Here is a 12,777-nt window from a genome sequence, read left to right on the forward strand (position 1 = left end):
AATCTGGAAGTGAAAACTGGATTTGTCAAAGAATCTGTACATTCATGCATTAAAAAAAACAAACGCACAAAACTCTTTATATGAGCGCAGAAGCACTCAGCTTCATGGTAATTCTTCATCTTCAGCACAGGTGTGTCTTTTTACACTTTTTCAGACTTCCTGAACCGGGTGTTCTTTCCCCTGAACTGTGGCTCATAGGCTCAGACTCTGAATCAGGATCAGATCCATTGCTGAACAATTTACACATTTGTCATATTGCATAACAGTCAAAAACTAAAAAGGAACAGAAAAAAACATAAAGTGAGGCAAATACAGCTCAATAATTATGTTTGATTTATGAGAAGAAGTCCAAAAGTACGTAACAGATGTGTACAGCAGAACCAGTGCGCTTCATCACACCTGTCATCATTTAGCTTTTTGTACTAGGGAGGTTTTTTTATGGGGAATAACCAGATCTGTTATTTTTTATTATTATTAAGATCAATTCACGAACATGACATTAATAAGTATGTCTACACATTTGCTCCTGAGTTTACGTGTGTGTTGTTGTTGTGTATTAAAATTGACCCTACATGGCACTGAAATGGAAAGTGTTCCATCTGCAGGTGTGTTTCCAAAGAGGACCGTTGTTTTGCACTTTGACAGCGGTTAGCTTCCTTATTCATTCAGCATTTGACTGCCTGCACACACAGCAGCTGCACACACTCTGATCAGACTGTGATGTGACAGGTGGGTAGTATTGTAATTGTATGTAGTGTGTGGATTGTCTGTGTCACTATTGGGGAACATCAGAACAAAGAACATGTGTAGGATGATTGTTCATGATGAAGTACGGGTGCCCTACTGGGAGCCTTAAAGGGCACAAGAAACCCAGGAAGACGGGAGCGTTGTCAGATGATAATATAAAGAACGTTGGCATGAGTGTAATGAGCTGCGTTAGATGTGATGAGATCGCATGAACAATAACATAATTTCCAATGAGTGTGATGTGTGTAGCCTCTAAGGGGGACGGGGTCTCCTGGACCGCGTTGATGAGGCTTCAGTCGGGAGGAAAGACGTCAGGCCTCTGAAGTCCTGCTGGTTCCAAACTTCACCCTGGACCACTGCATCACTGTACCGCCCTGCACACACACACACACACACACACACACACACACACACACACACACACACACACACACACACACACACACACACACACACACACACATCTGTGCATAATGGCCTTCAGAAATGTCACCACCAAAGTTAAAACCAATCCCGGGTCCTCGGCGGCGTGTGTAAATTAAAGGATTGCATCCTCCATGTTTGTATGTTAAGAGGCAAACCTCTGGACTCAGCTTTCCCCTGCAGCCCCTCACAACCTCGGGGGTCTGTACTGGAGACAAACACACGGCCCATGTGTATCCTCTGAATGCTCGTGAGGCTGCGTGCCTCTTGTGACCCTTCATGACTCCTAGCTGGTGTCACATTTTAGGTCCAAAGGAAGAGGAAGGAAAGAAGGAACAACGCCAGCGAACCCCTGCTTTAGAACTCAGCAGGGAGTCGGCTCAAATCTGACTCCCCAAAATGGCTCTGATAACAAGGCAGTCATGAGCACACGGAATGCCAAATGGCAAATGCCGAGGACAGTTATTCCTGAAGACAGGCAGAGGGTACACTACTGCCCCCTGTGTTCACAGACAGCCCTGCATGTGGATGTTGAAGACTGAATAAAGACCGTTGGACTCTTGCCAGTGTAGTGCAGAAATTTTGACCCGCTGCAGCTTCCTCAGACACCTTAATGTGAAAATTCCTCTACGCAGCCAAGATGGCAACCTTTTAGGGTGGAAAGTGCATTTCATACTTCTTCCTTCTTCCCATCAGGATGCTTTAAAGACACACAGAAAAAAACATGAATAATGATTATAGTAACAAACTGCACATTTTTCATTGTGTGTTCAAATGTGGAATGCATCCAGTAATAAGTGTCAAATACATGCAGAACATACATCCCCTCCACCTGCTGCATGTCAGGTTCAGAGCAGTGCAGGAAGCAGGTGTGATTCAATTTATGTCATTACATTTCTTTTAGCTGGCGCTTTTATCCAAAGCGACTTACAACATACTGATGGTACACCATCGGGAGCAACTTAGGGTTCAGTGTCTTGCTCAAGGACACTTAGGCATGTGGACAGGAGGAGCTGGGGATCGAACCACCAACCTTCCGATTAGTGTGCAACCCACTCTACCGACTGAGCAACAGCCTCCCTGTCATAAAAGTCAGTCAGTCAGCATCCTTTAACTTAATCTGTAAAGGCAGATTATTTGATCAGCCCCGGCGAGCCACTGCTGATTTTAACTACATGAACGAGTTAAAGATCAGGAGCAGTGTATGGAAATTGCATTGAAGAATAATGGTGAAAAAACCTGAGTAATCTGATACACGACTTGGACATAAACTCGACTGAAAATAACTTTATTGCAAATTAAAGCTGATGTATCTTTTACAGGTATGTGATACCATCCTGTTGCGTGCCAAGGAGCAGTTCTCCTTCACCCAGCACCTCCTCAGCACAGCAGTCCTCTCAACATTCCCACTCATATACCAACAGCAGAGTCGGAGAGATGTGTGTCTTCTGGGAAGATGATTGAGATCTTTCTGAGAAACACAGCGGGCACTATTTTAAACTCAATCCAGGCGTAGCACAAATTTAGGTCTCAGTTCTGTGTGCTGGGAGCGCATGTAGGTGCAGCCAACTTGTTTTTGATGAACAAAAATGCAGACACATCTGTGAAACAGAGTTTTAAAACAGCCCTCATTTCCCTGCTTCCAACACATCAACTTTAAAAAAAACACACTGTTCACTTGCTGCGTAATACATCAACATGTTGTTACTTCACCTCTCAGTGGTTTTAATGTGCCTGATTGGTGTTTATGTATATTTTCTTGATTGATTGACCTGTGAGCCTGCAATAAAAGCTGGACGATGTCTGGAAGTTGGAGGAGCAGCTCAGCTTGTTGCCACCTCCTGCACAACATCCATCTCCTGGAAATAACTTGAATTTCTCGCTAAATTGTTATAAACTTTGGACATCAGCACTTTGTGAAGTTAATAGAAAACATGCTCATCATGTTTCGTTCAGATTATAAATGCTGTTGCAAGTTAGCCAAATATAAATGTGATTTTAGGAGACAGGTTTGTTCAGTCAGCACATTTCACCATCTGATGACCACGTCTTGAGTCCAACTGGAAAGACTTCCGGTGCCTGTTTCTGCAAGTCTGATCAGTCTGACGTCCTGCACGGGGTGATTATGCAGCATCATAGAACAGGAGGAGGGACCGGTTCCAGACTGCTTTGGTAACCTCTGACATCTGCATGTACACCGCCCCCTGCTGCCGGCGGGGCTGTACTGCACCTCTCTTCACTCAGAGCTGCTGCTGCTGCTGAGGGATTAAAGGCAGCGGTTCCTCTGGATGAACAGACGCAGAGATGAGCTGATCCTGCGTCAGCAGTGGATTCAGAGGATGATTCATGGAAACGTCTCCGTCTCTCTGAGGCTTCACGCGGTCACGGTAACTTTAGTTTGTGCGGTGTTGTGTGTTGTTGTGTGTTGTTGTGTGTGTTTGTGTCACCCAAAATAGACATGACAACCATAATCCACCGTGCCTATATCAAGAGGTGACATGTTCAGAGTATCTATCAGCAGGTTCACGAATAGACAATAACACTTATCTGTCATCAAACTTATATCAACATCAGTGACATCAATGAAGCGATCAGGCTTAACAAAGTTAAGCTGTGAGCTCGATAATGGCAGCGACTCCTGTCAGTCAGTCTCACTTCCTTCCTTCACCGGTGTCTTCTCCTCTTTGAGCCACTGCCAAAGGACAAGATGCAACTGTCCAACTGCTGAACAACTGACATAGTTTCCTCAGTACACTAACAAAAGTACTCACACATGTCAGGATTCCTAATTGTGTAGTGCAGGTGGTGTTGTTTCAAATCATAAACTGCTGTTCTCCACTGACTAGAAATAACCTCATCATGTGAACACATCACCCTCCAAAATATCTGCAGCTTTAATTATTTTACCCAGAAATCAACATGTTTTCGTGTCTACTGTTTAACACACTCAATAAACACTGATTCTTCTGTCCGGCAGCAGCAGTGGAAAAGAAACACTTTGTGTTCAGGAACAGCTGCAGCTTCCTCAGAAGCTTTAATTTGAAAATAATTACCTTCCTGTAAGTACGCAAGATGGCGATCGTTTAGAGTGGAAAGTGTCCAGAGTTTCTCACTTCTTTTTTGGACTGTTTTGAGTGCATCATCCTGGTACTTGTAGTGTTCTGATGTTCCTGTACTGGACAGTGTGAACACACTGATGCACTCAGAATAGTGAGTGTTAGTACACAAGTACAACATCTGGAACACAAGTACAACACAGCAAAGATTCTCCTTCATACTTCCAGGACACCACTGAGCCCCAGAGCTCCATTTTTTACTCCACTACAGTACTTCAGAGCAACAGGTAGCAGTTACCTCGTAAATTAACATCCAGATAAACCAACCAAGCAAATACACAACAATGTTCAGTGAGTGCATCTCAACCAGCTCCAACATTAACGTGGATGCACATAAAACACACACAACACTCCAAACATCCTGCACAACTTGAAGGCAGTCAGCCGGTTTATTCCAGACAAGAAGAGGAGGCCAACAGTCTAATGTGTGTGATGATAGAAACCTCTGAACCAACCTTCCTTTCCAATGGGGACTGTTGATTGCACATTTAGTGTGAGCCTTACATGTGGTGATTGACAGACACACAACACAGAGATACTGCTGATAGATAGTTAACCCATTCATCTCCACAGTGCATTTAGCTCAGCATGAATCCTTTGAAATGATCTAAGGCTCTGCATCTTAACATCCTGATTTTAGTCATTAATGACAGAGGGTTTCTCTCTTTGTTGTTTTCAGTGAATAATTGATGCTATTAGTTCCTTTGTGTGCACTTAATTGGCCAAAAGGACTCACGTTAGAATTTAGTATATCGATATTTTCCAATGCACTTTCTGCCACAAATCATTTCATCAAAGCGAAGGTTGTGGATGTGAGGTTTTTTCCTATTAAATTGAGCTTCTCTACCCTTTGACTCACTGCCTCTCCTGATGGCGTTGTCTTTGACTTCACAAAATAACGCCAGTTTGGCTTCGTTCAACTGGAATGTGGGTCCTCTAAACTAAAAGGGAGTTGTGCGTTTTTACTAACAAATGCAAGGACAGCTGCTCCTCAGCTGGATGCAGCGGTGCGACTTTGATGTGTGGATGCAGGAGGATTACCTTGTGCAACAGACACACACAGATCCAGAGGTACAAAGAGCCATCTGTGAACAAGCTGACCATTTCTTTTTTTCTACACATACTGCAAATGCAGTAATACTTTGAAAAATGAACTCTGAAAAATGAGCAGAATTCTTGAGCTTCAGACAAAAATATGAGTAAAACATTTTTATCTGTGACACTGTTATGAACTGTTGTGCAACTGTGTGGGGAATCAATTAAATACGTTACTTTAACAGTGAAGTGATTCATGTTTTCATCTCGGTTTTGAAGGCCTCTCATGTCCATCTAACTAACAGTTCCTCTCTCTCCTGGTGGTGGCGCTCTCTCCTGTGTCGTCCATTTAGTCTCAATTAACCCTGTTTTTGAACTCATATTTTAACAATTTGACTGCGTAGGTGCTACTGCAGATGGCTGGTTGATGTTGCAGGTATCAATCACTGGTCACTGCCATGTTGCTCAGTCAGGGTGTCAGCTGGTCCTGGTTGTATAATGAACCAGCAGAGAGGTCAGAGGTGAATGTCACCGCACCAGGTGGGGAACCACGGCTTTCATTCAATCTGTGAATACCTCAAGGAGAGAAGTCTGCACCTGTGCAGATGGAGGCCGGATGAAATGATGATAGGTTACTGTATATGTGTGTGTTTGTGTTCGAGGAGAGTCCCTTTAATGATTCCACAGTATTTTTTGGGAGTTTGCCTGTTGGAAACTCAAGTCAGTGCATGTTTATCATTTTTAGGAATATTTCATAACCTAATCCATTGCCCGGTCTCCACCATTTATTACATGACGTCTGCTTCTCACATCTGTGAAAAAGGACCTGGAGCCTCCAGCTCCAACCTTCATATTTCATTTTTTGAATGTGATAGATTTGTCCGTCCTTCTTTCAGTTGGAAAAAGATCAGGAAGTAGTTTGTGTGTCGGGTTGTGTGAGCTGAGAGCCAATACGCATCAGTTAGTTGTTTTTGACAACCACCATTGAATAGTGATCTTTCCTACACTCTGTGAAGGCAGCAGCGATACGGCGCATGCGCTTTCCGTGACGTTTCGACTCAATTCAAATAAACCGGGAAGGCAGCGGAGGACACAGCGGAGCAGACCGACAGCACAGCCCCGGGTAAGTGACCTCCGGTAAACCTACCGACGTGGTGTCCGGACACGGAGGAGACGGAGCGGGGTTTTAATGTGATCTAACGGAGAACCGGGAGAACGGAGACCCGGGCTGTCTTTAACGGCTTCAGAAAGCGGTGGCGAACAGACATAAACACAACACCGGTCTGTGTTCACGGTTACACATCCGGTTTGATCTTTTTTTTTTTTTTTTTTTTACATTTTAAGATGCTTTTTTGAATTTATATCAGAGTAAAATTGCAAGAAAAACAAATACATCAGAAAGGAAGATGAAAAACAAAACAAGACGTTGTAACGCTAAAGGCGATCCAGATTTAACCTGATATAGTTTTCAATGCTTTTTGCTTCAGTGTTGAATGGAAGGAACACATTACTTGAACTCTTATGTAGCGGAGATTCCAGACGGTATTGCTTCAAAAACCTTTGCGTAATCCCCAAATGTTACAGGGATATTGTATTCTGACAGAGAAGAGCATTCCTATTAAATACCTGATCAACCAACACAATACTATGATGAAATCAATCATCCATAAATATAGATTTGTGTTTGTACAATATGTCTTTGTTGTTCCATATAAAGGAGCTTTGAGGAGGGGAATTCGGATTATTCTCTGTATTATTTTGCAGAGTCTTAATAGCTGTAGAAAAATAATGACCAAAGCCAAATTTCATTAAACACTGTCAAATAATCTGATACTCCCCAGTATCAAAAGCTTTATAGAAGTCAAAGAATAAAATGAAGCCATTATCATCCATCGATTTTGAGTAATCCAGAATATCGAGGACTAGTCTGATGTTATCTGTCATGAAATCTGATTGTGTTTCTTCAGTAATCGAGTTCAACACTTTCTCAAGTCCTTAAGCCAATATTAGAGCAACTATTTTATACTCATTATTAAGCAAACACATCGGACGCCAGTTGTCAATGAATAAGGTGTCTTTGTTGGGTTCAGTCTAGTTCAGTTTAATTTAGATAGAAATCAAAACCAAAGTCATCTCGGGGCTCTAAACACAGAAACGTCCTGACAACAGAACCTTAGAACATCACAGAGAGGAACCAAACAACTCAACGAGCCACAGCTGGAAGGAAAAAACTCCCTTTTACAGGAAGAACCATCGAACAGAAGCAGACTCAGCGGTGGAGAACGTCTGCCTCGACCGGGTGGAGAGAGGGGAGAGAAAAGAACAGCATAGAGAGATGATAAACTGTTGGTGGGTCAGTAAGCACAGACCAGAAACATGCAGCTGCAGAGATACCTGCAGGAAGGTGCAGACAGAGAGGAAGAAGAACAAACTACAGCAGAGACGACAGAAACTGGTGGCATGTAAACGCATTGGGAGTGAGAGAGAGAGAGAGGAGTAGTGCATCATGGGAGCTCTGTATGTGCTCTGTAAAAGTGCAACAAAAGGCCAAAATGAACAAATGAATAGACAAACACTGACATCTTTACTTCACTGACCTCATCAGTTGTGTTTATGTTGTTTGTAATTGTACAGTTAGATATAACTGTGTAACTGAGGCATTAACGCTGTATTTCCTCCCGTTCTTCTCATGTAGTTTGGTCCATGAACGAACCTGGTGACTGTTCCAAAGTCTCTGCTGCTTTAAAGTTTGAAGGTCTCCCGTTTCAGGAGGATGAGCGACCTGGAGGACGTCAGCCAACACCTTCATGACAGGATCACCTCCTTACAGCGCATGCTGGACCTGTCACTTGTCGGTACGACACATGAAGTATATGAGAACAGACTGGAGGCGTCTCTCCTGTTTCATGTTGATGTAAAGTTACAGTTGTGCGTCTTTTGTCCCCTTCGCATTCAGAACTGCCTCAAAACAGGATGAAGAAACTCGGACAGGAGCTGTTTGCAATCGACCGACTTCTGGATGAGTTTGAAAAATGTCTCGGCCAGCGGAGAGAGCACCTGAAGCATCTGAAGGTGAAGCGGAGGCCTGGAGGTTGTGCAGCATGACATCAGCGCTTCATCATCCAGCTGCTTACAGATGTGCACCAGGCGCTCTCAGCCACAGCTGTTAGTCTGCTGCATGCATGGCCTGATTGCTGCAGGTGTTTCATACCAGTTGCTCTGCATAGATTTTTATAGCATGAACATGCAAAACAGGATGTGTTAAAGCAGCAATGCAGAGGTTTTTTTGTCTCCCCCTGCTGTTGTGAGAGTAATTACAAACAGAGGGCTGGTGGAAGTGTGCGGCGCAGCGCTCTGACATTTACCTGCTGCTTTAATCAGCTCTGGGCCAAATGTTTCGGACGCTGTGCACCGCAGGTTGAAATGTAAATAAAGAAATCCTTCTGAGTGAAACACGTCTTAAAAAGTAAAACTGCACTTGATGACACCCGTTTGTCCGACTTTCAGGAACTTGAGGAGCTCTTCCAGGAGGATCTGGAGGGAGTCCAGCACATGAAGGACAACATCCCTGCACACATTCCCAGGAAGAAGGGTCCGGGCAGGTGAGAACACCATGGAGGGAGGGGGGGCATTGGCTCGGGTTTATTATGAAACTGTTGGAGCAGCTTTAACCAATCAGAACGCTTCCACACTCTCCCACCGCCGCAGCTACATTTAGAAGAAAAAAAACCCGCTCAACTTTATTGTCGTCGTACGTACGTACTCCGGCCTCTGATTGGTCCGTCCTGCAGAGTGGCTGAGTGAACGTTAATGACAGTCCTGTTTCCAGATGACATGTTGGGATCAAAGAGTTGATTAACTTCAGTAAATCCACGCGGGGGTTTGTTCTGAGAACAGAAGCAGCTCGTTCATCTCTGCGTTGAAGTGATCAGGGTGACTCAGCACCTCGCAGCTCCTCCACACCTGCCCAGGTGTCTGAATCCTGACTGGCTGTCATGTCAGAAAATACAACTTTCAGTAGGACCAGTAGTCTCCGGATTCTCCAAACAGCCTTTAATCAACAGGTGGTAAATTTGATAAATTTAGACAGATTACATAACAAGATCCCTTTTTCCTACCTCCCTTTTTATCCATAACTTCCCACTGTGATTTACGGAGGCCTTTTATATCCGCTGATGGCCACGCTTTGTTTGGGGTGTCATGTTTCATTGTATCACCACATCTGTGCATCTCCGTCAAGCTCACTGTTGACCTGTTCTTGAACCTACTAGCGCTCCACTGTGCTGATGTCTTCCAGAGAACTGATTTAAATGCATTTAACTTATTTTAAAACACTCTAATTTACCAATATTTCACTGAATCCACCGTTATTTTCAGGACTTCGAGGCCTTAAGATGACAGAATAAATCCTGTACGGCCTCGCTATGAGTGTATTTTCAACTTTGATCACATATTGAATCTTCAAAGCTCGATCACACCTTTTAAACTGATCACTGGCAAACGAGTGTATACATATACATGATCTCCCATGTTTCAGTGGGAAGGAAGCTGCCGCGAGCCGGAGTGACGCAGCAGACGTTCAGAGAGCCCAAACGGAGAACATCAGAAAGAGCAGCCGGAGCTTCATCAGAGAGATGGAGGTCATCACCGTGCCGGAGTTTGAGAACATTCCTCAGTGAGTCGTCCTCCCGCACTCGTGATGTTCTTCAGACACTCTCCCAACAGCAGGGTGTTAGTAACTGTCCTGTGTGCGCGTCCCTCAGGTACATGAAGGGACGCGTGTCGTACGACCAGCTGAACGCCGCGGTGAGCTGCATCAACGCCGCCGTCACCGCCAAGTACAAGGTCCTCCATCAGCCGGCCAGAACGCTCAACAACCACGCACGCAAGCTGCACCAGCGCTTCAAGGAGCAGGAGACCAAAGACACCAAAGGTACACGTCGTTACTCAGGGTGCACTTTATTAGGAACACGCCACACCATGCTGTTATCCTGTCAGCCAATAAAGAGAGAGAGCACATCCTCACTCAGTCGGGTGCAGCGACCGCTCTGCTGCTGCTGCTGATGCTGAGTCTTTAAAGCCCTTTAAAGTGTTTCATTCGCTGCATTCTGAATTCGGTCCTGGTCCTGGTCCTGGTCCTGGTCCTGAGACTGACAGACTGACTGTCCTGTTGAAAAATGTCTTGCAGGTCAGTATTTCGTGGTGGAGGACGACATTCGTGAATTCACTCAGACGAAGGTGGACAAACGCTTCCAAGGGATCCTGAACATGCTGCGACACTGCCAGCGGCTGCGGCAGCTGCGAGGGGGGGGGCTCACCCGCTACATGTTGCTATGAAAAAAAAACAACAAGATGGCTTCTTTCTTTCTTTTCATCGCTATGGTAACACAGTTAGCGTTTGTGTGTGTGAGTGTGAGGCAGCCGTCAGACGTGCAGATGACCCAAACCGTGTGAAGCTGCCGTCGTCGGCCGCCGGTATGTGCACACGCACACACCGGTATGTGCACAATGTGTGTATGTTGTAGACACGTGTTGCGTGCAGTATCACATTGTTGTATTGTTGCTGATGCGGTGAAAACACCTTCAACTGTGTAAAGTCACTGCATTCCTCCAGTGTTTTATTATTAAAGGTGCAACACGTGATCAAATCATATAATTCAGTCATTACTAAGTTTGTATCCGCAGAGAGAAACAGGAAGTTCAGTGATCATGTTGTAGATTTACTCTGAAATGGATAAATAGCATTAACCTGAATTTAATAAACCTTACTGTAAATGTAAAACAGGTTTTTAGAAAGTTTTTGTGTTCAAAATTAAAAGTAAAATCTGTCATTTCCACCATGAAGGACTCTCCTCTCTGTGGCTGACCCAGAGTCAGTCTGGGGTTCGATCCCCATCCTGGCTTCGTTACACGTCCTTTGCACATCCGGTGTTTGACAGCAGGACGGTGAAGAAGATGTCCTGATGAGACCGGAGATGGATTGGCGGCCCGGTTACTGAGCTCATAGTACCGGCTGCATGATGGTGATGCTCTGGTGAAAGCGTGTTCGGTCTGCGGGCGACGTGTGGTTCCCCGTCCGTGTCCTCCGTTACCGGCGTGTTGCATGATGGGAAATCCAGTGTGAGTCAGACCTGTCACGATGCGAGGAACCAACGACACACTTCCTGATTTCAAACGGATCAGAACCTCTGTGTCTGTCATGAGGTCAGATATCTGGGACGTTTTACTACAGAACTAATGACAGATGATGAAGATATTTCAAACAAATAAGTAACTTATTGCCATGTGAACACTTTGGCGATTTGACCCCTCCGTGATGTCATCATCTTATTCTGAAAGGGTAGAGCGTTGAACAGGAAGCAAGAGTCAGGAGAGACATGTCCATCTTATTTGTTGTCATATGTGGTCTTTTTCTTTTGTTGGGTTAGTGACCGAAAATGAAATCTTGGTCTTATAACTCGTACGTCGGAGTGCGACACTGTCACACTCAGCGGTGCAAACACTGTAAATCTTCTTCTCATTTATTTTTAGGAAGGTTTGAATAGAATTCCCAACATTTGAAGATACAGAGACAGAATTTATTTTTTAAATTCGACTTTCTTTGACATTGAAAGAACTGGTCTGTTTGGTGGGAGACATTTCAGCTTCCCTCTGGTGTATTAAATCTGTTACCCTGCAGAGTTTTACTGCCCTCATCTCTTCTGACCCTTCAGTCCTGATCAGAGGAAACACCTCATCCTCCTATTTACTGCCGCACATATTCCACCCCTCACCTCAAAACAATAAGAAAACCAAACGTTACTGAACTATAGCGTTCATCAGTGTATTGCTTCATCTTCCTCTTCCTCCTCCAACTGTAAGCAGGCCATTATTGTGGCGGTTCATGTGACATCAGTCCGTCAGAGCGTCTGACTGCTGCCTTCAAAGTCCAGCGTGGTTCTGCTCCTCAGATCCTGCGGTTCACCTGCTGGTGTCAGAAGAACCGGCTGCAAAGAGCTTCTGCAAAAACAACTTTCATTTGGTTTTTCTGGACCAATTTCAACGCAACAGGCCGACATGGAGATAAATAAAGGGGGAGAAAAAAAAGTTGCAGTTAACCCGTTGGATGACGTTTACAGGAGGATTTAAAACGCACGTGTGACCATTTTTGCTGAATTTGACTTTATTGTACTTGTATATACTGTAGATTTGTATACTCTATGTTTCTAACCTATGCTGCTGTAGCAAAACAATTTGGCTTTGTGGGATCTGTCTGTCCGTCCGTCCGTCCATCTATGCTGAGTCAAACTTCTCTCCATATCAAACACGTGCTGGTTGTGAGAGATCTGCTGCACACCTGAGGTGAGAAGGCTCTTCATCACCTGGAGGGTCACATTTTGCAGAAAACAAGTAACAACCTGTAACATCACCGTGCTTTAAGGTGTACTTTGACTCTCCGTCCACCAGAGGTCATCCT

The 12,777-nt window shown here is 44.5% G+C and overlaps 1 protein-coding gene across 3 annotated transcripts; it reads left to right on the plus strand.

Moving 5' to 3' along the window:
• Positions 1-3,452: 3,452 nt before the first annotated feature.
• Positions 3,453-11,102, plus strand: ska1 (spindle and kinetochore associated complex subunit 1). Of its 3 annotated transcripts, none has more exons than XM_069163531.1 (7): positions 3,453-3,557; positions 8,091-8,176; positions 8,278-8,393; positions 8,829-8,923; positions 9,859-9,996; positions 10,085-10,254; positions 10,510-11,102. In XM_069163531.1, the coding sequence occupies exons 2-7, from the start codon at positions 8,095-8,097 to the stop codon at positions 10,656-10,658; spliced, it is 750 nt and encodes a 249-aa protein (XP_069019632.1). In that variant the 5' UTR covers positions 3,453-3,557; positions 8,091-8,094; the 3' UTR covers positions 10,659-11,102. The 3 variants fall into 3 exon arrangements, with proteins under 3 accessions (XP_069019632.1, XP_069019631.1, XP_069019630.1); XM_069163530.1 differs by lacking the exon at positions 3,453-3,557 and adding an exon at positions 6,407-6,444; XM_069163529.1 differs by lacking the exon at positions 3,453-3,557 and adding an exon at positions 6,408-6,444 and having other exon boundaries at positions 8,017-8,176.
• Positions 11,103-12,777: the final 1,675 nt, after the last annotated feature.

Source organism: Embiotoca jacksoni, unplaced genomic scaffold, assembly GCF_022577435.1.
Source record: "Embiotoca jacksoni isolate LCO1_2020_lvr unplaced genomic scaffold, fEmbJac1.0.p SCAF_3, whole genome shotgun sequence".
Lineage (NCBI taxonomy): Eukaryota > Metazoa > Chordata > Actinopteri > Embiotocidae > Embiotoca > Embiotoca jacksoni.